Raw genomic sequence first — 26,327 nt, 5'->3', positions numbered from 1 at the left:
GAGAGTCAGAAACAAGCAAACAGTAAGAATATATTGTCAAGTATAATTAATTATAGTAGGGTTAGTAGTTTAACACTATCTCAACAATAAGAAAAAGAGTATACAAATCAGCTGTATAATCAGTTATGCTTTTCCTTTGAATGTCTACATAAAAATTTTAAAAATTTTGTTAATGTTACGAAAAGTTAAGACAAAAGCTACTGCAAAATTCAGATTCTTACATATCAAGTTATGTTTATAGGTTTTATGTTCAGCCTTCAAAATTTCTTAAACAAAAACAAAGCCATTAGTGCAGGCATAAAGCAAATTGTGCCATAAGTCATGATCTTCAAACTCAATCCAAACAGCAATGCTAATAAAAACTAGCTGCAGAAATGCAAAAGGCACTGAGCTGTGCAAATGTAAATGACAAGCTTGCCAATCCATTAAAACTAATGGCCTACACTGGCCAAGCAGCTCTGGTTGGATTCACATGCAAATTTGTATGCAAAGTGTTCAAGCACTTTGCAGGATATGATATACCATTAATATCAATTCACATGTTATTCCAGTGGCAAATACTTGCATCACCTCTTTGCTTTATGTCCTGAGGCTTACCTTGAAGTTTGCCATGTTTCCCCAATACTCTTACAAGACCTACATATTTATTGGTGTCAAGGACAGCAGATGAATCTAACCGATCACTATAAAATAAAATCACAGGTACAATATGTTAAAAGTCATTTTCGCTCTGCAAAAGCTCAATTCAAATCTGAAATATTAATTTTGTCCTTTAAAGATTTTTTAAGCCATATCAATTCACATGTAATTACATTCACAGTGACTACAGAAGTAAAAATCTAACAATACATATGTTGTATCTACCTACAAATGTACCAATGAAGAAAGGCTTTGATTTTCTGGCACCTTATTTAAGTGAGTCTAACCTTCATCATGAACACTGAATACCCCAAATAGCATATTTTTATTTGAAATCAAGTTGGAAAACAAAAGACATCTGAGAAATGGACAGAATTCTGTAACGTACAGTATGGAAAGGGAAATGTTATCAAGCCTTATAAAAAGGTTACCATAAATACTGCTGTGATATGCAACTATATAACCAGTGATGGTGGAGGGGTCGTGTCCTAGAATGTGGTACTATACATAAAAAAGCTACTGTGCTGACAGGAACCCATAATTCTTCACTTATACTCAATTTTTTAAATACTGACTACAAAATTATTAAAAATTATATGAGAGTAATAAGTATTCAATGTAGGTGAACCATCAAGGGCTATAGATTAGCATAAATGCTGGTAAGCTGCTTCACTGTCAAGGTACTCACAATTCTTGTTTCAAGTTCAATGCATCTTCTGCATTATTATGTCGACAGCACAAACTTATTAAAGCTGCATAGCCACCAACAACCATGTCTGATTCATATTTTGTTTTCAACTCAAGGGCTTTTTGCATATTCTAAAATAAAGAATTAAAAAGGCAAGAAAAAACTAATGTAAAGGTTAAAATGTCACTTTTTTTTAGTGTTCAGAGTTTAGAAAATTTAACAATACTTTAAAAATAAATAGTATTATGTTATCAACTTAGAACTGTACCTCAGCATTTTTATTCACCTTTTAGACAGCAGGCAAGATAGATGATAGCTAGACAGACTAGTTTACCTGGTCTAAGAGATTTGTATTTTTAATATAAAATAGATTACTATGTATACAAAATTTGATGTTTTAGCTTTGTGCATTATATTATTTAAAACACTTCCAGGCTAATATTTCCAAGTCATCCCCCTCCACAATCAAATTAACAGATGCAGAAATATGTACCTATCATTAAGAAAGTTCCTCGGTCTAGTTTAGTATTCAAGCAATGTGAAAAAAAATCTTTAAAAATGTAGTATTACCATGTTATAATGTTGAAATTAGCTGTGTTTTTCTCCACAGCTTTTAGAAACTGAAAAACATCTAGTGATAGTTCACTAATTGTACACACACCCACCCACACATACACACACACTAAAATGAACACAAAGTACAGCTGGATGCCCGCTGAAAAAAAGGCAAGAGACCCTTTATCTCAGAGGGCTTTTTTTACAGCAGGAAAATGGAATTTCAATCCCTGCATTAACAACCTAGTAATATTTGACTTGCAAATGACTATAGCATATATCAGTTGCTTGACAATCTAGATATAAGAGACCAGAGCCATGGCTTGAAAGGACATTTGGCATGTATGATAAACCTATCACAGCTGTTACTATCATTCACTTTGCAGATTATCATAAACAAACTACAGCAACCGAAAAACATGCCATTCAAGGTGTAGCTGAAATTAGTTAACCTTTCATTTAATTGCATTGTTCACAAGCATGATGTATAATAATCAATTGTAAAAATTATAAAAATTATATTCGGTTTCACTTACTGTGATCTACAAAGAATTTTTTACTCTAATAACATATTTGAAATACTTAAATAACTCTTACCTCTTCTGAACAAAGGATTAATATCAATTGCTTTAAGACATCTTCTATAGGTTGATTATTATTTTTTAGTTTTTCAAGCGTAGACTCTAAATCAGATGATGTAATACGTGATGTCTACAAAAAAGGAAGAAAAAAAGAAAATTTACTAAAAAATGAAAATGTAATCCTTACAACTCTTCTCTCCACCTAATCTTTGTTCTAGGTTCTGAAATGCCATCAATGCACTCAAGGATATTAACCTGAGGAGCCATGAATGGATTCCAGGTCTTTATGCATCTCCCAAGATTAGACACAAACTTTCTAGGTTGCTAATTTTTCTGGGATGGAAAACATCTTTTAACAACCTCTTAAGACTTTAAAAATGTGAGGAACCATTGATTTTATAAAAACACAGCCTAAACTTTTCATTAAATGAAACTATTATAGCACAATATTATAATATTATAGCACCACTCAATATATAATATATAATAATATTATATATATTATATATAATAATATAATATTATAGCACCACTCAAAAATCTACTTACTTTTCGAAAATCTATCTCTTTGTTCATCAGTGCATAAACATCCTAAAATTGAGATTTAAATTAGCACAGAATTAGAAAACACAGGGAAATATCAGCAAATGTTAAAAGTAAAAGTTTAAAAGTCTCATCTCATTTTACTAATACCTGCCTTTCTAAAATTTTGCAGAAATTGTTTATTCTTAAGTAAGCATTACAACTAATGTTTTAAATGTAATCAATACATAGTTTTGACAAACAATGAAAATCTTTGTCACTGAAATAAAAACTTTTATATTTAAATATTATTTTAACATACTTTTACATATAAATTAAACATTTCATAAAACTGATTACTATTTTCACACACACACCTTAATCAATTCAGGAACATGATAGCTATCCAGCAGATTACGAATGCCTCTGAAGATATTTTCAGAAATTTTTATATTCTGTGTGAAGAGGGGGAAGAAAAAAAAACGCAGAGTTTTAGACAACTAAACTGAAATTTGTGTAACAGAAATTATCTCAGACATAATTTAAGTCTCCAACTCTTGCATGTCATTGAGAAGTGGTCTGGTTGTACTTAAAAGCAGCAATTTCAAATCTAATAGATACATGTCAGGCAGGACAGGCATTATATAGCAAAAAATGAAATGGTACCATCTCCTTTAGCTGATGGAAGTATTGTCTCAAACGCTCCTCCTTGGCCTGTACCTCTGAGTCACTCATGCTGTCAATCAAGTTATAAAGAAAATAGCCAACAGCTTCTGTGGAAAAAAACAAGAGAAAGCATTCCACTAAAATTACTGAGACTGTCATGTTATCAAGATTAATTTATAAGAAATCATTTTGGTGTGAGATGTCACCCTGATGAGAGGCTCTGAAATGGCAACAATGATCACTGAGGCATAGAGATGATGTGGTTTGGGAGCACATATCTAACTGGTGAGTGAAAGGAATATTAATTATTTTCAGACCGAGTGACAGCTTTTCAGTACTGAATCTTACTTCAATCTATCTTTTTCCACCATTCTGTGACAGAAGTAGTGCTGCCCAAGGCCTTACCCCTCCCCTGTCCAAATCACAAGCAGTGAGAAAAAACATAAATGTCTTTACACATTTTGTTACTAATTTTTTAGTGGACAACATTTAGGAAAATGCCCAACATTAGAAAGGATTGTTAAATGTTGAGTATAGAAAGTTAAATAATTTTAATAAGCAGATATAGTAATCCTGTGAAGAGCTGCCTATTAGCCAATGAAAAATCATGATTAACAAAGATGTTTTATAACAACAGTAATTTTCCTATGCATTCAAGCATAAAGTGTATAGGGTCATGTGTTAATGTCTAGGATAGGAGATCTGAACTTTCAGGAGAAGTACCTTCTTAAAGAAAACTGTATGTCCTAAGTAGCATTATATGACATGAAAAATCATTAAATGCCAAAAGCACTAAGAATCACTGATTTTTAAGCTTATTTCCATAGAAATAAAATAGACATAAAGAAGCATTTCGTTGATACCTGAAAGTCTCCCAGTCTTGTCTTTTAATAATAAAGGCAAGTGCCTCACAGATCTAAAAATGTTGAGGTTATCAATATAAACATTTACAACCAAATATTTTCAAATTTCACTCCCAAAAAGAAAGTGTTACTGCTGTAATCCTTCTAGTCCATCATTACATAGAAGAATGGATTTGTGGATAAGTTACAATCATTGAAATTGAAACACTACCCGTTGGTCCTGAAAGCTCCTGGCAATAACGTCCATCCTTATACAACAATTCTGTTATCTGGTAAGACAGAAAATTCGTGAGTTACAGCAAGGAAAGCAAACAAGAACAAATACAATCTGAAATTGAATTCTTGAAATAATAAAGCCTCTCCCCAGTAAGGTATTACTCTATATCACAGTAATCCAACACCACCTCAACCCACAAAGCAGATTGTTTTGTTTTTAAATAATAGGTCTGTCTTCTAAAAATAAAAACAAACCCATGCTGGAGGAAAACTACAATGTTTTATGAAATGTCACAAAGAAAGACTCTGAAGTGATACGTTTTACATCACTTTACACTAATTGTTATAACAGAAAATAGTGTCAGGAATTGTGAACCAGTATTATTTCTCATCATATTGTTTTTGGTCTTAGTGAAGCTGGATCTCTGTCCTCCTTTTAAATCAAAGTTTATAGAAATAATAAAGTAAAATATGCTGGACCAGTATATAAAACCTACACTTTCCAGGATACAATGGCTCGTTGTACTCCTATTAACAGCAGTAAAATAACAGGAACCAAATGTTCTAAGGTATTTGTTCTCATTATTCTTATCAATTTGCAAACACTAAAAGACATGTAATACTTATTTTTCAACATTAATTCCAACAGCAAATTTTTAATTTAAAAGAATCCAAAGATATATTTTACGATCAAAATTGTTACATAACTGACAGTACTTGCTTGTAACTCTGAAGACAACAGTTGCCTATATAGCCTCTGGCGAAGACAGAACAGAAACATATAGTACTTGTCCAACACGATATGATGTGTATTCTACCACTGAATCTATCTGTCCTTAAAACAGTGTAAGTGTTAACAACTGAAGCAGTGTTTGTTGCTATGATACTTATTAGCTAGTATGGAAAATTAGGCAAGTTGATCATAGTTCACCATGAAAACAATGCTGCAATTAATGGCAATACAAAGGATAGGATAGAAGCAAGAATTTTCAAAATAGAAACAAAATCGTCCTTGTCTACAAACTCCTTTAATCAACACACATTTGGTAGACAAATTTTACCAGAAACTGTAGCCGTATATCAGATGTATTATAGCAATACTTAATGCCAAATTTGAAGCAAAGATACACTGGAATTTCTTTAGTCAAAACAGAATCACTTCTAAATGTAAATACCCCTACTATTAGATTTGACAATACAGTATAAGTGGCAGTTGAAGAACTGATGAAATCTAGATTTTAAAAAATATTTAAATTAAAAATCTCTATTGTTTAATTTTATTAAGCTGAAAATGTTTCTGTAGTTCATAACTGTATTTCCTGTATATAACCAGTTAACTGCTTAAAGACGTAGCAATATAAAGTTGGTCTTATCCCATTCATACACAGAAACACAAACAAATGTATACACATATATACATCAAAATAAATAAAGGACAAATGTCATTATGACAATTTTAACACTGTTCTGGAAAAGTTCAAAGTCTTAGTAAAAATTTAGAACAAAGTCAAGGGCTACTTTCCTAACAAATTTCCTACTGTTTTACAAATACCACTTCTGAGATTTTAAATCCATTAACTTGCAGTAGAACAGCATAATGTGTAAAACTTTTGCTTTTAATGGATTTTTATGTACATCAAATTATGAGTACTTACTTTGCTCCAAAGATTTATATTCATAGACCTGCAGAGGGCAGCAAAGGATTAAAAATAAATCCAGAGGTTTTAAAAAAAATTTTAAATTAAAAAGCACCTGCAATATACTATGTAGTATACAAGTCACAAACTTTAAATAAGCAAGTAAACATATATTTGGCAATCAAGCTGAGTTATCAGGACAATGTAACGTAGAGTAACCTCTTACTTTGAATCTTCAAAATAAAGACATCAGTTTTTATTCATTGGGTAAGAATCATTAAAGTCACTCCTAAACCCTGGAGCCCAAGTTTGATGGAAAAGGACGATGGGTGATCTCGAAGTCTGACAATACAGTGGTTGTTACTTATAACAGAAAAAAAAAGTAACTATATAATGGAAAAATGAAATACTTTAACTGATCAAAATTAACATCATTATTAGTTGCTGATGGATACTATGTCCCTTTAGATGTAATTCCCTGAAAAGACAGGTTATTACTAATATGGTATTCCAGCAGGGAATGTATAACCTGAATCTAATCGGGACAACCATTATGAGGAAAATCCTATAAAATGACTGACCTGTGTTCTCAAAAAATGTTAATGCCATAAAAGATAAAGGCTGAAGAATTATTCTAGATTAGAGAAAATTAAATAGAAATGACAACTAACATCTATCCCTGAACTGGATTCTGTGTACAAAGGAGAGAAATGCTAAAATGAACATGACTGATAAAAGTGGAACATGAATTATATTAACTAAAAAATATCTTGGTAAAGTTAAGTTTCCTGAATTCATTAACTGTGCTGTTGTTGTCCAAGCCATATCCTTGTTCTGTGGAATTAAATACTAACACTTAAAAGGGTAAAAGGGTCATGTCATATAAAATTTAAGATAATTTTTTTAAAAAACCCACTTTTTATTTAAAATGATAAGACTGTGGAGGCAGTAAATAATGTAGAACGCTAGAAGTTAGTGAATGTGGCATAATGTATCAGTTCTCTGTACTATACAGTAATTTTCTGTAAATCTGGAATTATTTCAAAGAAAGCAAAATGGGTGACTCAAACTTTCCTTATTTAAATAAGAAACTATTTACAAAACAGGACAAATGAACATTGATCTTAAGTCATTTGTAAGCTTTGTACATTTGATGTCTACAAGTTTTACTGAATTTAAACTTTAAAATGACAAATCATGTTTTCACGGTAATTTTACATAGTAAATGTACAATATGTTCCTCATTTAATGATCTTCCTGTTTAATAACTGTTCAGACTTACAACCCGAAGTATACTATTCAGACTTATAACCCGTCTTTTTTTAAAGTTGTGTATATCCTGTTCATAAAGCCTCAAATTCTCTTTTTCACAGTATTCCTTATGCAGCACTGTAATTTGTGTTAATTGACTACACAGTATAGTACTGCAAGTTTTTTGTTTTGTTTTGTTTTTGCCACAGAGCTAAATTCCCAGCCACCAGTACTGAAGTTTTATATTGTTACATATCACAGTACAACACGTAGGAGCTTCACAAACAAAAGTGAAGTCATCAAGTTGGAGTTAATTCCACCATTTCTTTGCGCTGAATATTGTAACATACATACTATGTACAATTCCTATTTAGCAACCAATTCACTTAAAAACCGGGTCTCAGGATTATAACTAAGCGTCTATAATAAACATACAACTCACAAAAACTCATAAGCCTTTTAAAATTTGACATTGTTGTCACTATACATTTCTAATGAAAGTATCAATTCATCTATAACATTGTACTTTTATTGTTTTAATCAGGTACTAATGAAATACTTTCCTTTTTCTTTATACCCCACTGCTTGGACTAAGGGTATTCACTTCACCCAATTAAGTGTCTGACTACACTGACTTACTCCTGAATGTTCAACACAGACCACGGTGAGCTTAGCTGCAGAATGCACTTGAGTATCTGCTGATATTTCTGTCAGATGCCTAGTAGTTGGTTACAGATTGCCCAAATGCAGGGAAATCTATGCTTCTCATGACTCACCCATGACCTATCTTGTTGACTTCCTTGGAAGAGGAACTTTTAGGGAAAAAAGTGAGAACCTGATGCAATGACTGTTCATATTTTATGCTCTTAGAAGACTTGATAAAATCAGTAGTGTTTTTTCCTTACTACTGGGGATCTGCTCATTACTGTACTTATTCTATCAAAATTAATTACGTATCATTTGGGAATACATGCAAGGGAATGATTACACCCAATCAGGGCAGCAAGAGGCTGTGGGCAAGAGACACACACAGGTTCTTAAACTACCACTGATATCCCATTTCCTTATCTCAGGTGCAAGTAACAGGTGTTTAATTTCATTTTTGATACAGTATACTTAGGTTTCAGACACTCCTTTACCTGAGTACAGTGTAGTTCACAATAAAAAAAAATTTCCAAGTTCTTATAACTAATAGAACAGTGAAGTTCTTCAGAACTGTTATTTATTGTAAGCTTTATCATTTCCTATTTGATTAACATATTAATTTATGCTTTTTCCTTATCCTCAATGAAAGTTTTTGAGGAAGCAGAATTTGGAAAAATGATATTGTTTTCTCTAAATCTAATTTATATCTTTTTTTATCTTAGAAGAATAGGGCTGAAGAAAGTGCTAACAGCGTACTTATAGAAGGCTGGTTTCAGCTTTCAGTTTCTTCCAGTGGGAAATGGAATTTAGAAGTAAAACCATGAAAGAATATTAGTATTTTTACCTTATTACAGACAAGTGTCTAAAAAAGTGTGCAACTCCGGCAGAACTTTTATAAATTTAACATAGCAGTGCCAACACTTCCCCTAAACACCTCCTAAATGAAAACAATCTTTACAGAACTTTTTTTCACGGTGCTGAGGATCAAACGCAGAGCCTCCTATGCTAGGCAAGTGTTTCATGACTGAGCCACATCCCAGCCCTTATTTAAATTTCATCTTAAGACAAAGTTTCACTATACTGCCCAACTGGCCTTGAACTTTCAAATCTCCTGCTTCAGCATCCCAAGTAGCAGGGGTTATAAGCATTTGCCATAATACCTGACAACTTAGAACTTTTTACTATTACTTTACACACACAGATAGCACCCCCCCCCCAAAAAAAAAAACCTTTCATACTTTTGGTAGCATTGGCAAAGCATCATGGACACAGGTATGTTTATTTCTATTGTACAAAGTAGCACATAGAAATGTTAACTTGCCATCACCAGACAACAAACAAAAGAACCCTAATGTCTTCATTATTTTTTGCTTAAGCTTCTAGCTCAATTTTTACAATTTCCATGTCCTAATTTGCAGCAAAGAAATCATCCCATTATCTTTCACCCCTGGTAGTCAGTTCTCATTAGTGAGAATCTCAATGGCTAAAAAGAGCACCTTAAAAATCTGGCATTAAACTTGATGACTTCAGCAGGGTTAATTTTTGGCTCTGAATTTCAGAATCAGAAACTTGATTTTTTTTCAACATATGCAAGACAAGATTACTTCAGCATACCGACTCCCACTGGCCAAACTGAGGCTTGCCACTGGCCAGAAAGTCATTCCCTACAGACTATAGAACTCTTTTTCTATGTACAAAGATGGATGCCTCCACACTAATTCTGAAACATTTTTCTTTCAGGTACATTATATTCCCAGCCATGTTCTGAACTAGCTTCACTGTCATTATGTCTTAAAAATCACTCAATACTTTTAGTGGTAGAATTTTCAGTATATATAAAGCACATAACCCTCTCTTTTTCATCTGGACTTTGTTCAATGCTATTGCTGGAAAAGAAGAAGTTGTATTGATTCTAAACATCATTTTGTCCTGGATTTGACATGAGAATTCACTAACTTATCAGTCAGACCTAAACACTGTTTAAAATCTAGGCATGGTGGTGCACTCCTGTAATCCCAGCACTCAGGAGGCTGAGGCAAGAGGATCTTTGCAAATGTGAGAACAGCCTGGGCTACGAAGGGAGCCCAAGACCAATCTGAACTGCATAGCAAGACTCTGTCTCAAAAAGACAAAATAAATAAATACCCATTACGATGCCCTTATATCCTTGTTTTCTCTTTTTGTTTTGGTTTGGCTTTTTGGTACCGGGGGTAGAACTTGCAACCAGGCGCTTATGCCACTGAGCTAAATCCTGGGTCCTTGGTTTTGTATTTTTAAGGAAAAAATAAGTTAAAAGAAAAAATTACCTAATAGTTTTCAATAAACTCATCCTAAACTTTAACTTTACAGTTTACAGATGACTTTATGTTAGATATTATCAGAGGACATAATTTTAAGAAATGGAAAACTACAGGAAGGGATTACACTGGACTATTACTCATCTCCCAATTCTGGAACTTAATATACAGAAACACTAGCTTTCCGCAGAAATACTGCTCTCCAAAGACACAAAGAAAATAGTTTACCAAAAATCTACAGACAGCGTAAAAATACACCTGAGGGGGCTGGGGCTCAGCTCAGCGGCATAAGCAAGCAGGCAGTCGTGAGTTCGATCCCTGGTACTGATAAAAACGAAAAAGACAAAAACAAAAACAAAAAAAACCACACACACACACCTGAGCCCGGCATGTTGGTAGACACTTGTAATCCAGCACTCAGGAGACTGAGATAGGAGGATTGTAAGTTTGAGGGTAACTTGGGCTACACAGACAGTTCAAGACCGGCCTGGACTATATAGCTACACAGACAGGTCAAGACCAGCCTGAACTATATAGCAAGAGCCTGTATTAAAAAAAAAAAGAAAAAAAAAATTCTGAGCCAACACAGGTTGTAGTCTACATGCTACGAACTATCATCTGTTAGGCCCTAGACCTACTGCTACTACTACTACCACTACCAGGTAGGTTTCAGCAAAAAGTAGGCAACGGGCCAGGGATGTAGCTCAGTAGTGCAATGCCTGCCTGGCAGGTGTAAGGCCCTGAGTTTGATTCTCAGTATCAAAAAAGAAAATAGTAAACAACACCAACAAAAAAGATCAAAGATAAATAAAGAAATAGTAGGTAACTAAAAATTATACTCTAATAATAAAATGCAATTTTCCCTATGTTTCATAAAATGACTGGTATCCAAATACAATGTTCTATATAACTTATTAGATCCTTAACTTTTGACACCTTTGTGAATCTCTTATGTGCCAGCATGTACAGGACTTTCAGGTAAGTTAACATGGATTCTACTGGCAGTGACACTGGTGACTAGTGATTCAATGGCAATCTATACTTAGCTTTCTCCTGGTCATTCAGCGAATTCTAACTTTGCTAGCTTAAATGGGACCCTGAGAAACTCAGAAAGTAACTATTTGAGTGATTGTACTGATTGTGCTGACAAAAGGAGAAAGTATTTGATTCAACATCAAATGAGAGAAAAGCTTGGCTACATTAATGCTGAGATACAGGATTACAATCCCACCAGTCACATTTTGAATTTTCAGGAATTTCCAATTACGTACACATTTTCATGAATAATGCCAAGTTATCACAACCTGACACTTTATAAAAAACATTAGTAAAATATAGTTTTAGAATCTATATATTTAAGTACATACCTAAAAAAGATGCATTAGCACATTCTTACTAAGTCTATGTCAAGAACACTAGAGGCTCCTGGGCATTGGCTTTTTCAAATAAAAGTACAAGTAATCTAAAACGAAATAGGTAATTCACTGGTTTCTTCCCTGCTGGTTCTCAATCTATCTCTTCTTTCCCTTTTCTTCACTGACTCCTTCCATTAACTGCCCATGATGTCACCCACAGATTTCCTTCTCATCTCTCTACAAGGTTTTTAAAAAAAGAAAAGGAAAAACAGGGGAGATAAAACTTAAAAACCAAACACTAAATACAGTATCTTACAAATTGGTAAGTTAAGACAGATGACCTTATAGAAAACAGACAACAGATTTACATAGGTATTTCAAAGGAGAGGAAATCCAAAAGCCTAATAAGTAGATGAACATATGTTCTAATGCTGCTTAGCTGTCAGGAATGATGCCAAGTATAAATTATACACCGAACTAGAATTTCTCATGTATTAGCTAGGCCAAATTTAAAAAGCATTACAGTGTTCTGTAAATAAAAGGGAAATGGGTACTCTCATACATAACTGGCAGATGTGTGAAATTACAGGTGTGAGCTAATAAAATCCTTTGGAAAGTAATATGGTAATAGCCTTTAAAATATAGATTATATATACCCTTTGAAATAAAAAGCTTCCTATTAGGGTCTACTAATTAAGGGGGAAAAACTACATACATACATATCCCCCTAGGGAATCACTTGACTTGAGGGTGGTCTTAAGAGATTCTTGTCATATTACCTCTAAACTAAAAGACAGCCCCTTCCCAGAAATGAATATAGTAGGGACTGGATTTGTTTCCACTTCAATTAATAAAAACGTATATGTGTTCCCGGTTGCTTGAACCACCAGTGGTACATGCAGGACTGTCCAGTTTGGCTGCCTGTGACACTGGTGGAAGTGGTATAGTCATTCATGGGACAGTCATGCACATACCACTGGTGGTTGAAGCCGTCAGACAGCGAGACATGAATTATGGCCCCGTTATGAACGTGTTAACATAGTACTTTGCTGTTTTTAGTAGTGCAAAAAATTTGAAGCAATCTGAGTCCAACAATAGGGGAGTGACTGAAAAATTACAGTATACTCTTACTCTGGAATCTTTTGCATATACTGAACTAGGCATTAAGACCAGATGTAAAGAATGGTATCATTTCTGTTTAAAAACATAAAACCTTTTAAGGATGTCTTTTTCTATACAGAGAAAAATATGGAATATACCTTTCGAAAATCTGAATTTCTAAAATGAATGTTTATACAGAGGGGAAGTACTTCAAGAATCACATTTAAGTTACAGTTATATTTTTACAATGTGCAATTTTTGAAGGGAGGATGATGAGCTTCCAACAATCCTCAAAGGAATCTATGGCTCAAAGGACTTAAGAACCACTGTCCTATACTGTTCCTGTTCTTTGCCAAATAGCATTTCAATGGAAAATACAGGTATCTCTAAACTAATACATTTAATAGTAATCTAGTTCTCTCTCATCTTGGTTCATCTTACTCTCCTGACCACTCTTAATAAACACAGTCATTACACCCTGTAAACTTAACCTCCACAATTTCTTACACACCTTTTATTATTTCCACTGCTCAAGTCCTACTTTAGTTCTGCCCATTTAAGCAGTACTGAGTTAAAATAGCAGCCTACAAGTTGATCTCCTTAGAAAGGTTTGTTTGTAAGCCTGTTCTTTGGCAGGCACTTGAGAATTTAAATTTTCAAGAAAGTTCCCATGGCTTGTTGCGCTTACTAAGAATGGCTTGTTGCGCTTACTAGTTTAGGCTGAATACCTAATTTCCTTTTAGGAATCCAGAATCATGGTTCTGGTAAAGTACAGGAAACTTTCATTACTGATGCAATAAAATAAAAACCTTGGATTCTCAGGGTGAATTCCTCAGATAAGGCACTTCACGTTAGTGCAATTTACTGCTGGAGGAACTAGCATGTCTTGTGCGTCTCTAGTAGTAAAGGTTTATGTCTGGTTTCTTCTAGAGTTTGCCCACATGCCTTTTTACTAATTGTCCTTTGTATGCTGCAGTAAATCATATCGGGGAGTGTAACTAAAGGCTGAAAACTCATAGAATCCTGTGAGTGACTCTAGGGAATCACTGAGCCTGAAGGTTGTCTTAGAGAAACTTGTCACACCATCTCATCCTTTCACTAGAAGACAGGATCTGCCCAGCAATGACTGGATATAATAGAGAAGGAAAAATGAAACAGATAGTTATTTCAGGTAACTATGTTATTCTCCATGTAATACATCAAATAACAGGAGGTAACAGTTCAAATCTAGTAAAGAACATACAAATTACTCATCTTACCTCTTAAAGCCTAGAACTAGGCTTCCTCTCAAAGAATTAAATGACAAAGGCAATGTATTTGATTCCACTACAAAAGAAAACAATCAATCAATAAATCTCAGACTAAACAAACAAAACAATTTAAAAACCCTGAATTACCAACTTATTTGATAACTTTTTACTGACACCTTTCAACTTTCAGCTGAGAAATCATATTTAAAAAATGAAGTATTTTCATATAAAATTAATTGGATAATATGGTAATACAGTAGTACCTTGATTTATGAATGCATTTGTCTCCAAACAATTTGGTTCACAAGCCGAAGCAGTTGGCAAAATTTTATTTTTGTTTGCAAACTGCACAAACACACTTGTGGCCATCATTCCCACACAAACACAAGCATGGTCATCTCTTCCAAATTCTCAGAACATATTAAGTTCCTGAACTGAGGTACTACTGTACATGATTGTAATATACATCATCCTTTTAAAGCATTCATGATGTAAACTTGTATCAATGATAATGGCTACTATGTCAATAAATATGAATCCCACTATTATACAAGTAAGCTGTATTACTGAATACTATAGCACCATGGAAAAAGACCTGCAATGACCTATCCTTTCAAGATAGAAGGTGGGAACACACTTTCATCCTAAGACTACTGTTGGGTTCTGTTTAACCATTCACACTATCTCATCCAATTTTTCACCATAATCAATGACCTAATACAATCATAATAAAATAAGTCTTTAACTCTTTTATGTAACCAATTTGCATTAATCTTTTATTTTTCTGAGTTGTGTTTTCTATGTTACTCATTTTGTCATTTAATAGTGAACAACCTTGCCTATTTCTATACTGATACTGTAAGTCTGATTTGCCTCAGTGTAAGACTCACACATTACACTTTTTTTTAAGACACAATTATACTATGTAGTACAGGTTGGTCTTGAATTCACATCCTCTTGTTTCAGCCTCCCAAGTTCTGAGCCTACAAGTATGAACCAACACATCCAGCCTTTATACTGCTTCTTCATATAACCTTTGCTATGGCTAGAAGGCACTGGACCACTGTAGGTACTTCAATTTATTTTTCACTGCAATTTTATTATAATGGTGTCATGTTGTAAATAGCTGATTTCATCTTTTCACTATAAATGTAAAAGTAGCTTCTGAATGACACAAGGTAAGTAGAATAAGAGAAGAATTCTCAAAGAAATAAATTCTGAAGACAATACTAGTGAAACAAAATACATTGTTTAATTTTTAGAAAAATGGATCAGAGGAATCATAATTTTTCAACTCACTTAAGTATAAATAAAAAAATTACATGTAAGAATTGTTTTAGATCAACTATTATATCAGCTGAACAAGGAACTGAAGTTTCTCACTGATCTTATAGCACTTGAAAACCTAAAAAATAATTTTTAAAAATGACTTGCACTTAGTCATTCAAGGAATGCTCAAGTGGACACAACCATATGCCTCATGCCACCTTTAGTTTTGGTTCATCAATGAACTCATCACACTACAGATGCAGGTGGGAAGGTGTATCCTGGTACCCCCCACAAACCTGAGCAAGAAAACCCATCTTTGTGAAGCAGTAACCAACAGTGCCTTCCTGAGCGCTGCCCAAAGCAAGTAGCAGCAATCACAGAACTGTTCTTCAGAGACCCAGATGGGAAGGGAAGGTACTGACAGAAGAAGTTCTAGTATTTCTTTAGTCTGCCTTTTTCAAATTTAATAAACAACTTCTTGAAAGTATATTATTATACCATTGGAAATAGTATTTCACAGAATATTGTCAAGTTGGGTTTGTTGTTTTTAATCTTAAAACATCTCAGCAATCTGGACGCTGACAGACGTTGCTGTTCCTTAGCAACAAACAACTTGGAAAAATCAAGAGGCTGACAATAGAGCGGCATAGATGGAATGATAAAAGGAAAAGGCAGCTCTCGTGTAGGCACCTTAAGAGCCCAGACTCCTGTGCTAATGCTTCTGTTTTCATCTTGTCAGTATGGAAAATCTATGTATTATACAGAGAGAGGGCAAAATCAATACACTCAGAATGCAGCCAGCATTACTATACCACCTTTCACACAAACAGCTGTATCTCCAACAGTCGCCTTTTTTCATACTGGATACCGTCCGTGCCTTTCTCTTACAATATTAACTAGTTTTAATTAATGAACTAGTTTCCATGACATATACGCAAGTTACTGAATACTAGAGCACCATGAAAAAAGACCTGGAATGATTTATCCCTTTAGGATAGAAGGTGGGAACGTACTTTTTATTCTAAGACTACTGTTGGGTTCTAGTTAACAATTTATACTTTATCTCCAATTTTTCACCACAATCAATAACCTAATAAAATAATAAGTCTTTAACTCTTATATATAACCAATTTATATTGAACTTTTATTTTTCTGAGTTTATCTTGTTTTACAAAGCTTCTATCTGCAGTTTGACTGCATATATTAGAGATTAATTTTTAACATTTTTTAGAGATAAAAATTAGTATGTTTGTGGGTTTTGGTTTCAAATGATGTATTCTTATGAAACAAAAACAGCAATTAATATGACAGTGATATCAAAAACTCTTTGACAATGATGTCAAAGACTTTAAGAAATTTTATTTGTTAAAAGATTCATTTGTTAGAAATAAAATATGCTAGATGAAAAGGATTAAGTCAGAAAATCTTGCTTTTGGCTCCAGGCACCCTTGATTACCTTGGACAAATCATTTAACCTCACTATGCCTTTCTTCATAACAGATGTTAAATTGTAGGTGCTAAGAATATTTATCAGTAAGATCTCATCTAATTTCCACAATAATAAGATCTCATCCAATTCTCACAAGACAGGCAGCACCATCCCAATTTAAGGAAACTGAAGCAGAGGTTAGGGGACTTGTTCCAGGTCACCTGCCAACTGCTAAATTATACAGGGACCTGAGTCTTCAGTTTTCAACCCAACCTCCACTCTTTTACTACCATGTTATCTCCAAATTTAAAATCATTCCCATGTTTAACTCGAAAACTGGCTTATCTGTCTACTTGAACAAGATACACAGAGGTCCTTGTCTGCACTGCATGAACTACCCTGCATTCCCTTACAGCAACCAGACTTAACACCTATCAAGTTGAGCGCTAATGGTCCATACTTACAAAGTGATAAAACAAAGTCTAAGTTCCCTTTCATTGCTTCACTTTTCACTTCAGCTACATCAAATGAATTACTTGTAGGCAGACATTCATTTTCCTAGAAATAAAATATATGTCAATGAAAATATGCCTCAATTTTGTTACATCGTGTAAGTTTCTTATATCTTGAATATTTCTTTTTACCATAGCATTCTTTGATAATCTACCATTTTTAAAATGTCTATAAAAGGCCAGGGATTTAGCTCAGTGGCCTAAGTGCCTGCCTTGCAAGCGCGGAGTTGTGAGTTCGATAACCAATACGGGGAAAAAAAAAAAAAAAAACAAAAAAAACCCCTAAAACGGCTATTAAAAATACGTTACTAAGGGGCTAGGGATTTAGCTCAGCAGCATAAGCGCCTGCCTTGCAAGTGTGTGGTCATGAGTTTGATCCCTGGTACCGATAAAAAAGAAAAAGACAAAAAAAACCAAAACACGTAACTAAATAACTGAATCTGGCAAAAGCTTTGATGGAGCTCTAACATTCCAAATTAAATGCTTACCTAATATACAGATAATCTGTTATCCCTTGAGGTTTTTTCTTTCTAGGAAGTTTACTACTGAAGATATCAGAACAATTTTCTAAAAAAATTCAATGAATATGCCAGGCAAAGTGGCACAGCTTATGATCCCAGTACTCAGGAGGCTAAGGCAGGAGGATTGCCCTGAGTTCAAGGCCAGCCTACACTATGTAGTGAGACTCTATCTCAAAAGTCAAACAAACAAACTCAGAGAATAGAACTAAAATAATAGTTTGGAATTCATAGTTACTTTAACTCCAAGTATGTCACACCACTTGCACAAATGTTAATTGTTTAATTAATTAATTAATTAAGCAATTATTTTTTATTGGTACCAGGGATCGAACTCATGACCGCACACTTGCAAGGCAGGCTCTTATGCTGCTTAGCTAAATCCCCAGTCCCAATTGTTTAATAATTTATAAACCAAAATTTTACACAAATGTATTTACTGAATCATTTTATAATAGCACAGTATGAAAAACTTCACAGACAGTAACAGGCAATCAATAAAATTATGGCAAAAAATAATTATTGTATGATCATACAATAAAACAATGCACAGCATAAAAAAGCATCTGTGAAATTATATATTACTAATCAGGCATGGTGGCTCACGCCTGTAATCCCTGCACTCAGGAGGCTGAGGTGGGAGGATCGTTGAGAGTTTGAGACCAGCCTGGGCTACAAAGTGAGCTCAAGGTAAGCCTGAACTGCATAGTGAGACCCTGTCTCAAAAAAGACAAAAAAAAAAGTATATTTTACTACTGGGAAAGTATTAAATGGAAAAATCACTAAATAATACAAGAAATATTATCTACTTGTTGCTAAGAGATTTAAGCACATTCCCATCTAAAAGAATACGTGGTTTATGCAAAAATACCTGACTCAAGGAACTATGGATAAGTTGTGTGCTCTTAACGTTAATATTTTCTAGTTTATCAATGAATACAAATTGCGTACTTTTTTAAAGACGATAAAAAATGTATTTTTAACATAATCTAAAAATAAAAATCATATATATGTGTATACATATATAAAACTAGTATTTTTACAAAGCTTCAGAAGATTATATACATATGAGCATATCACCAGTCCTTAGCCCAATGATTGTTTTTTTTGTTCTTTTTTTTTTGGCAATAGGGATTAAATCTAGGTGCCCTGGAGACATCAAATTGCTAGTCACTCATTACATGTTGCTTAAAAAAAAACCACTAGGGGCTTTGTGCTGAGCTCCATACTCAGTCCTTTCTGACACAGGGTCCCACTAAATTTCTAAACTGTCCATACTGAGATCAAACTTGTGATCAGGCTCCCACTATCTTGGGGTTTTAAGCATGCAGCACCACATTCAACTGCACCTAGCATTTCTGAACATTTAATAAACATCTGGTGCACTTTTGATTAAGAAAACCTAGGAGATAGCTTTATGTTACTTACAATAGATGTAAAGTTTAGAAAGCATTTTCATCAACATAATCTCACCTGATTCAAAATACTGTACCTCCCACAGGGAAGACAGGCCATACCATCCCAAGTTAAGAAAACTGAAGCAAACAGGTTAAGAAACTTGCTCCAAATTTATTGTGAATGTATATTTATACAGTGATAAACATTAAAACAAAAGACAGTCTCTTCAATTACACAATTAAGTACAACCCACTTGGAATATTTCCTTTCTTGCAGGAGTTATTCCAATTACCCATTCCTTTTCCCCAATAAATTTTCTCTTAAAAAAACTTATACAATGAAAATCACACTTGTACTCACCTGCAAAAGAGCACGTGCTGACGTCACACTATCAAAGGATGGAAACACGTAACTTAAATATGTTTCAGGATCAGGCTCTATACCTACTTCACGCATTCCTTTGAGGACATCAATTATACCTGTTAAGTAAAAATACAGAAATGGAAGAACTTGGAATAAATTAACAAAAGATCAGAAAGTATAGTTCAAATACTCTCTACAGGATAATATAGGAAAATTGCTCAGCATTTTATCTAAAAGAGAAGGTAGGAAAACAATGATGAGAAACAAAAATTAACTTTTCCTTTCTTAGTGAACACTAGGAAACTGTCCTTATAGCTGAGCATAGTGGTGCATGCCTGTAATCCCAGCACTCAAGAGGCTGTGGCAGGAGGACTGCTGCGAGTTTGAGGCCAGTAAAAACAAACAAACAAACCGTCCCTTGAAATTATGACAGGAAAATGTCAAATAATTAAGCAACAGGCCTTACACATTTAATACCCCAAATGAATACTGTCTGGAAAAATTAGCATCTCCAGGTGTGGTGGCACAGGCCTGTAATCCCAGTAAATGGGAAGCTGAGGCAGGAGTATCACTATAAGACTGAGGCCAGCCTGGGCTACAGAGTGAGTTCATGCTCCTGTCCAAACTTGAATGAAACCCTATCTCAAAAAAACGAAACATAAAAGACATTAGCATAATCACAGAGCAGTGATGGATTTACACAGTAAAATCTGAGGAGAATAAATGGAGCACTGGGAAAAGACTATGGATCACAAGTTCAAAGCCAGCCTGGGCATCTTCATGTCTCAAAAAAGTAAAGGGCTGAGGATGTAACTCTGGGGCGTGGCACTCCAAGTTTAAACCCCAATATCACAAAAAAAAAAAAAGTTTCAATTAAATGTAAGTAAAAAAAATTCTGTAATTACTAACTTACAATTTAAAAACAAAATTGAATAGAGAACAATTGATTCTAATGAATCTCACTGTATTTAAAAGTAATTTAAAGGGAGGAAATATCTCAATGGCAGAGCTCTTACCTACTAGGTTCAATCCCCAGTACCATAAACAAAACAAAAATAAACAAAAGAACTTAATTAAAAGTTTAGTACACTGAGAGGCTGAGGATTTAGCTCAGCAGCATAAGCGCCTGCCTTGCAAGCAGCCAGTTGTGAGTTCAATCCCCGGTACCGATAAAAAGAGAAAAAAAAAAAAAGTTTAGTTCATTGTTTCTTCCACCTCCCAACCCACAAAATATCTTCACTAACTTTTTAAAAGGTCATTTCAGATTTTCCAAAGCCATGATTAGCTTCAAACAGTATAAACCGATTTCCTGACATTAGATCGATCCAATTAATTGCTCAGGTATCATCTAATTTCACAGGTATCATCTAATTTGTGGCTTCTTCTTCTTCTTTTTTTTTTTTTTTTTTTTTTTTTTTTTTTGTCTTTTTGAGACAGGGTCTCGCTATATAGGTCAGGCTGGCCTTGAGCTCACTTTGTAGTCCAGGCTGGTCTTAAACTTGCAACAATCCTGCCTCACCTCCCAAGTGCTGGGATTACAGGCGTGAGCCACCATGCCCAGTTAATTTGTGGCTTCTTTTAGACTATAATTTAAATCCTTATTCCTTTTGATCTTTGTGTATGATGCTTGATACTCAAGAGTCCCCTAATTGCTCAGGTAGCTCCCAATTTCAGGGGTCACAATTTAACAAGGACATACTTACTGCTTCTCTTAACATTTATCACTTTAGTTGTATTACTTTCAAATTATTAAAACTTTCCCTGTTTCTGACCTACAATATCCCTACAGAAAAATTACATTTCTATAGAAGTTTACCATATAAAGTACTCTAGAACAAATAATTGATTGTAAATTCCCAAAAAGTACAAAAAGATACTGGTAAGTCTATCAACATTGTTAAATATCTGTACATTTTTTAGACAAAATTATTATGGGTAGACTGTTTTAATTTTGATGAGTTCAATCTATGTAAAATTACCTAATATTACATAAAAACAAACAGACTAATAAATGGCATAGAGAACCCAGAACACAAGCACCTAAAGTCAAATAAATTTTTACAAAGGCAACAAGAATATAATGAAGAATCGTGCCTTCAACAAATGGTGCTGGGAAAACTCAATATTCACCTGCAAAAGAAGGAACTAGAACCCTTATCAAATACATGAACAAGAACAATTCAAAATGCTATAAGGATTTAAATTATAATTATAAAAGCCACAAAATTCCTAGAAGAGAACATTGATCTTACCAGTGATTTTTTAAATATAATATCAAAGCACAGGCAACAAAAGCAAAAATAAACCAGATTATAACAAACTAAAAGCTTTAGGATGGCAAAAGAAACAATCAACAAAATGAAAAGGCAATTACAGAATGGGAGAAACTATTTGCAAACTATGTATCTGATAAGTATATATATATCCAATACATTTAAGGAAGTCACATACACACACACAAATACTTCAAAATGGGCCAACAACCTGAACACGCATCTTTAAAGAAGACACACAGACAGGCCAGGGATTTAGCTCAGTGGCATAAGCGCCTGCCTAGAAAGCACGCAGTCATGAGTTCAATCCCTGGTACAAAAATAAACAAATTAAGATACAAATGACAGGCAGGTTTACAAAGAAATGCTCAACATCACTAGTCATCAGTGAAATAAAAATCGAAACCCTAATGCATTACATTTCATACCCGTCAGAATAGCTACTGCTGCTTTGGGATGAAGCTCAGCCTTAAAGCGTCTGCCTAGCACAAATAAGGATCTGGGTTTGGTCCCCAGCACCACCAAAAAACAAACAGAAACCCAGAATGACATTTACCAAAAAATGCTAACGGGACCCCTTAGCATACTGTTGGTAAAGATGTAAACTGGTTTGGCCCTTATAAAAGTTATCAAAAATTTAAGAACTAGGGCTGGGGATTTAGCTCAGTGGCATAAGCGCCTGCCTGGCTAGCACAAGGTCCTGAGTTCAATCCCCAGTCCCAAGAAAAGAAAAAAAAAAAAAAAAAAAAAATTAAGAACTATTATGTGATCCCAGAATCCTACTTATGAGTAAGTATCCAAAGGAAATAAAATCGCTGTCTCAAAAACAGAAACATCTACACATCTATGTTCACTGCAGCATGATTGACAGTAGTCAAGATAAGGTAACAGTAATAGATAGGAAAAGAAAACATGCAGAGCCAGGAACGCAACTCAGTGGTAAAGTGCTTCCTTAGAGCATGTCAGAGGCCCTGAGCTCAGTCCCCAGTACTGCAAGGAAAAAACCAAAGGAAACAGTGTGCATGCCTATGTGTGTGTATATCCAGATAGTAATACACAGTCTTTAAAAAGAAATCTCGCAATTGGCAGCAACATGGATAAAGCTATAGTATGTTATCCTGAATGAAATAAGCCCCACACAGAGAAGCAGATTCGGTAGTTATGCACAGTTTAATGACTTTTCAGTCAATGATCAACTATACAGTGGTGGTTCCACAGCACTATAGTGGAGCTGAAAAATTCCTCTCACCTTGAGGCTTTGTACTTACTGTATTAAAACTGCCTAAAGGATTCATAGTGTCATGCTGCATAGATCCATGGCCTAAGAGTAAAAGGCTGTAATATTTAGCCTAGGTCTGTAGGGGGCTGGATATGTTTAAGTAAACTCTGTCATCTTTGAACAGTGATGAAAATACCTAATAACACAGTTCTCAGAATATTCTCAAAAAGAAGTAACATGTGACTGTACAACATAATCTCATTTACATGTGGAATCTAAAGACATGTTAAACTCAGTTGCAGCGAGATGAATGTTTATTACACAGGACTAGGGTATAAAGGAAAAAATACATTGGTCAAAGAATATAAACTTGCTGTGGTAAGATGTCTAAATTTTGCAGACAATGTACAGCACAGCAACCATGGTTAATACTGTACCACATCCTTGAAATTTTTAATAGTTTTTTTGTATCACAGATTTTCTAAGGTCTGAAAACAGATCAACAAAATTTTTGCAGATAAAAGATTCTTACTCCTATATCTAATACTTCACTCTATCATCCATGCTCTTGTACACTTCATTCGCTTAATTCTTCACTCTTCTAATAATCTTTATGAGGGGAAGAGCGCACTGTATTCATGTGGATTGTCTGTGCTGCTGACATTTTAAAATTTCTCACTGAAGCTACAACAGCACACTTAAGCTTGGGATCAATCAACCCTCAGTTCAGGTAGGGTCAGTCCTTGCCTAAGGCTTCCTCTGGTAACTTCACAAACTACTGTATGACCAGACGAAAGGATGGATGCACTTGTCAACAAGGGAAAATTTGATTGAGCTGAGCTGGTATATAGCTATATGAATTCTCGTTTAAAAATGTACTTTTGAGGGCTGGGGATTCAGCTCAGCGGCATAAGCACCTGCCTTTTGCAAGCAGGTGCTTATGAGTTCGATCCCCAGTACCGATTTAAAAAAAAAAAAAAAAGTATTTCTTTCTAATACAAAAAATAAAAATAATATGAATTCAGATTTTTAAAAAATGAACTTCAAATCTCTGAACTCTGAAAATCTGAAAGCTAAATAAGCTAATAAAGATTTTTACGGTACCACCGAAACATTTATAAATCTACAGGAAGGACACTAGTAAAGTGTAAGCTTTAAAACAGTTTGAGCTGTTGGCAGAGATGTGATCTACCTGACAACTGTCTGCTCCCTATGACTCCAGTCACTTTCGTAGGAGATGAAGTTTCTTTTTAAAAAGTAAATTGCTTCTATTTCAACATGTCATGCAAATGGCATTCAGGCTTTCGGATCAGTCCTTCTCTACATATTTTTCCCTTTTCATACTCTTGTATGTCTTTAATTATATTAGAGGCTGTAGCTCCTTCCTTATTCTGGGCTACTTGTTCAGTCCAATTTGCTGGAAGTATGTTATCCTAAATGGTGACTTTAGATGGGTGTGGTGGCTCATGCCTGTAATCCTAGCACTTGAGAGGATGAATGAGAAAAACTGTTATGAGTTTCAAGACCAGCCTAAGCGACAAAGTGAGCTCAAGGCCGGCCTGAACTGCATAGTGAAATCCTCTCTCAAAAAGCCAAAAAAAAAAAAAAAAAAAAACTACTAAGATAAGCCATGAACAAATCATTCTAAGAATCTTATTTAGAAGCAGATGATGGCCAAATTTATAACCAGAAAAATTTAAAAGTAATCTGATCAATCTATTGTGGAAAACCATGAGTTTAGTTTTATCTGACCCTGAGTATCTTCTTTTGATTTCTCAAAGGGTTTTATGTATTTTTTTAATTAAATACTCTTGCACATCCTCCATCACTACAATCATTATCTTTTCTATGTTATTTCTAACAATTTGTAGATGAATTTCACTGGACAAAGAGTAAGTTCACTACATTATATAACTAGTTCCCTTTTTCATGAAAGATCATAGAATACATATTTCACTATCTCCTCCAAAGGAGAACATAAGGTTTTTAAAACTGTTAAAAAACTGACAAATTCTTGAACTTTCAGGTCATTATTTCTGAAAAAAGCATAAGCTTCTGTATTTTTCCAGGTTAAATCTTCATTGAGTAAACAATCAGTAACATTTTTCATATATTCCTAATGTATAAAGTGGTACCTAATTTCCAAAGGATACCTAATAGTTTTTATAAAATGAACAGCATAATATTTATACAATCTACTACTATACAGGTATAATGGTATAAAAAGAATATTAAACACATAGACAGAAATTCTCCATCTTACTCCCAACACAACTGACATCTAGATTGCAGAATCTAAGGTCAGTCACTGAATCCCTCTGCATGCCTCAGTTCTGCCATTAATATAATGTGTGCTTTCCAAAAGGTGACTCTGAAATCTAAATTCTCAGATCCTAAGGTGGATCCAAGAGAAAGCCCATATTTTACTAGTTGTAACTATGGAAAGAAATCACCTAAATTCTTTTCCATTTATTAACCAGTAATAATGTAGTAGCCAATTCTAATCTGGATGCCATATGATTGAGCAAAGCAAATTTACCTGATAAACATTTCAATAGGGCACCAAAAGTATTTTCACACTTGTGTAAAGTAAACAATGCTACTATGCACAAACAGTTTGGTGGAATGACATAAACTTTCTGTGCTTCAAAAACACTGGATCAAAGGTTACCTCTTGCAGTTTTCAGAACTAGAGGACAAAGAGTTAATCAACTAGCATACTGTTTTCATAAAGATTTTTCTAAAAAGGATTTAGAGACTTTTATAGCCAGAAACAATTAGGGAATACTTGTTTCACTATTTCCTTTAAACCAGAAGATAGCTATATATTTAAAATAAAATTGCAATATGAAAGTCTGTTAAAAGCACTTTTTTGTTGTTTGTGCATTTTGTTTGTCACCCAATGTCACACTAACAACTCTGCATCTCATTCCAAAGCGCATTATACTGTGAGATAAAATGAAAAAGACCATTTTTTGTTTCCCCAAGGGGAGAAGTACTTCTGTTAAAAGCACCTTTTTATGAGACTACTCTTTCTGAATTACCAGTAATGCAAACCAAGGAATTAGATACTGTACTCT

The 26,327-nt window shown here is 34.2% G+C and overlaps 1 protein-coding gene across 1 annotated transcript in view; it reads right to left on the bottom strand.

The window, feature by feature from the left end:
* Lrpprc (leucine rich pentatricopeptide repeat containing) overlaps window positions 1-26,327 on the bottom strand; it is a 98,228-nt gene that overhangs the window by 49,554 nt on the left and 22,347 nt on the right. The window contains exons 12-22 of the mRNA XM_003473055.5: window positions 19,753-19,871; window positions 17,429-17,522; window positions 14,276-14,342; window positions 6,386-6,413; window positions 4,726-4,783; window positions 3,652-3,758; window positions 3,363-3,440; window positions 3,013-3,054; window positions 2,480-2,593; window positions 1,328-1,458; window positions 598-683 (exon numbers count right to left, since the gene is read on the bottom strand). Coding sequence (XP_003473103.2) covers window positions 598-683; window positions 1,328-1,458; window positions 2,480-2,593; window positions 3,013-3,054; window positions 3,363-3,440; window positions 3,652-3,758; window positions 4,726-4,783; window positions 6,386-6,413; window positions 14,276-14,342; window positions 17,429-17,522; window positions 19,753-19,871 — 924 coding nt within the window. The remainder of the gene's footprint in view (window positions 1-597; window positions 684-1,327; window positions 1,459-2,479; window positions 2,594-3,012; window positions 3,055-3,362; window positions 3,441-3,651; window positions 3,759-4,725; window positions 4,784-6,385; window positions 6,414-14,275; window positions 14,343-17,428; window positions 17,523-19,752; window positions 19,872-26,327) is intronic.

This window comes from Cavia porcellus, unplaced genomic scaffold (assembly GCF_034190915.1).
Source record: "Cavia porcellus strain 051 isolate PalLab524CR breed Dunkin Hartley unplaced genomic scaffold, mCavPor4.1 scaffold_1, whole genome shotgun sequence".
NCBI classification, from domain to species: Eukaryota; Metazoa; Chordata; class Mammalia; order Rodentia; family Caviidae; genus Cavia; species Cavia porcellus.
This window is presented reverse-complemented; position numbering and strand designations above follow the sequence as displayed.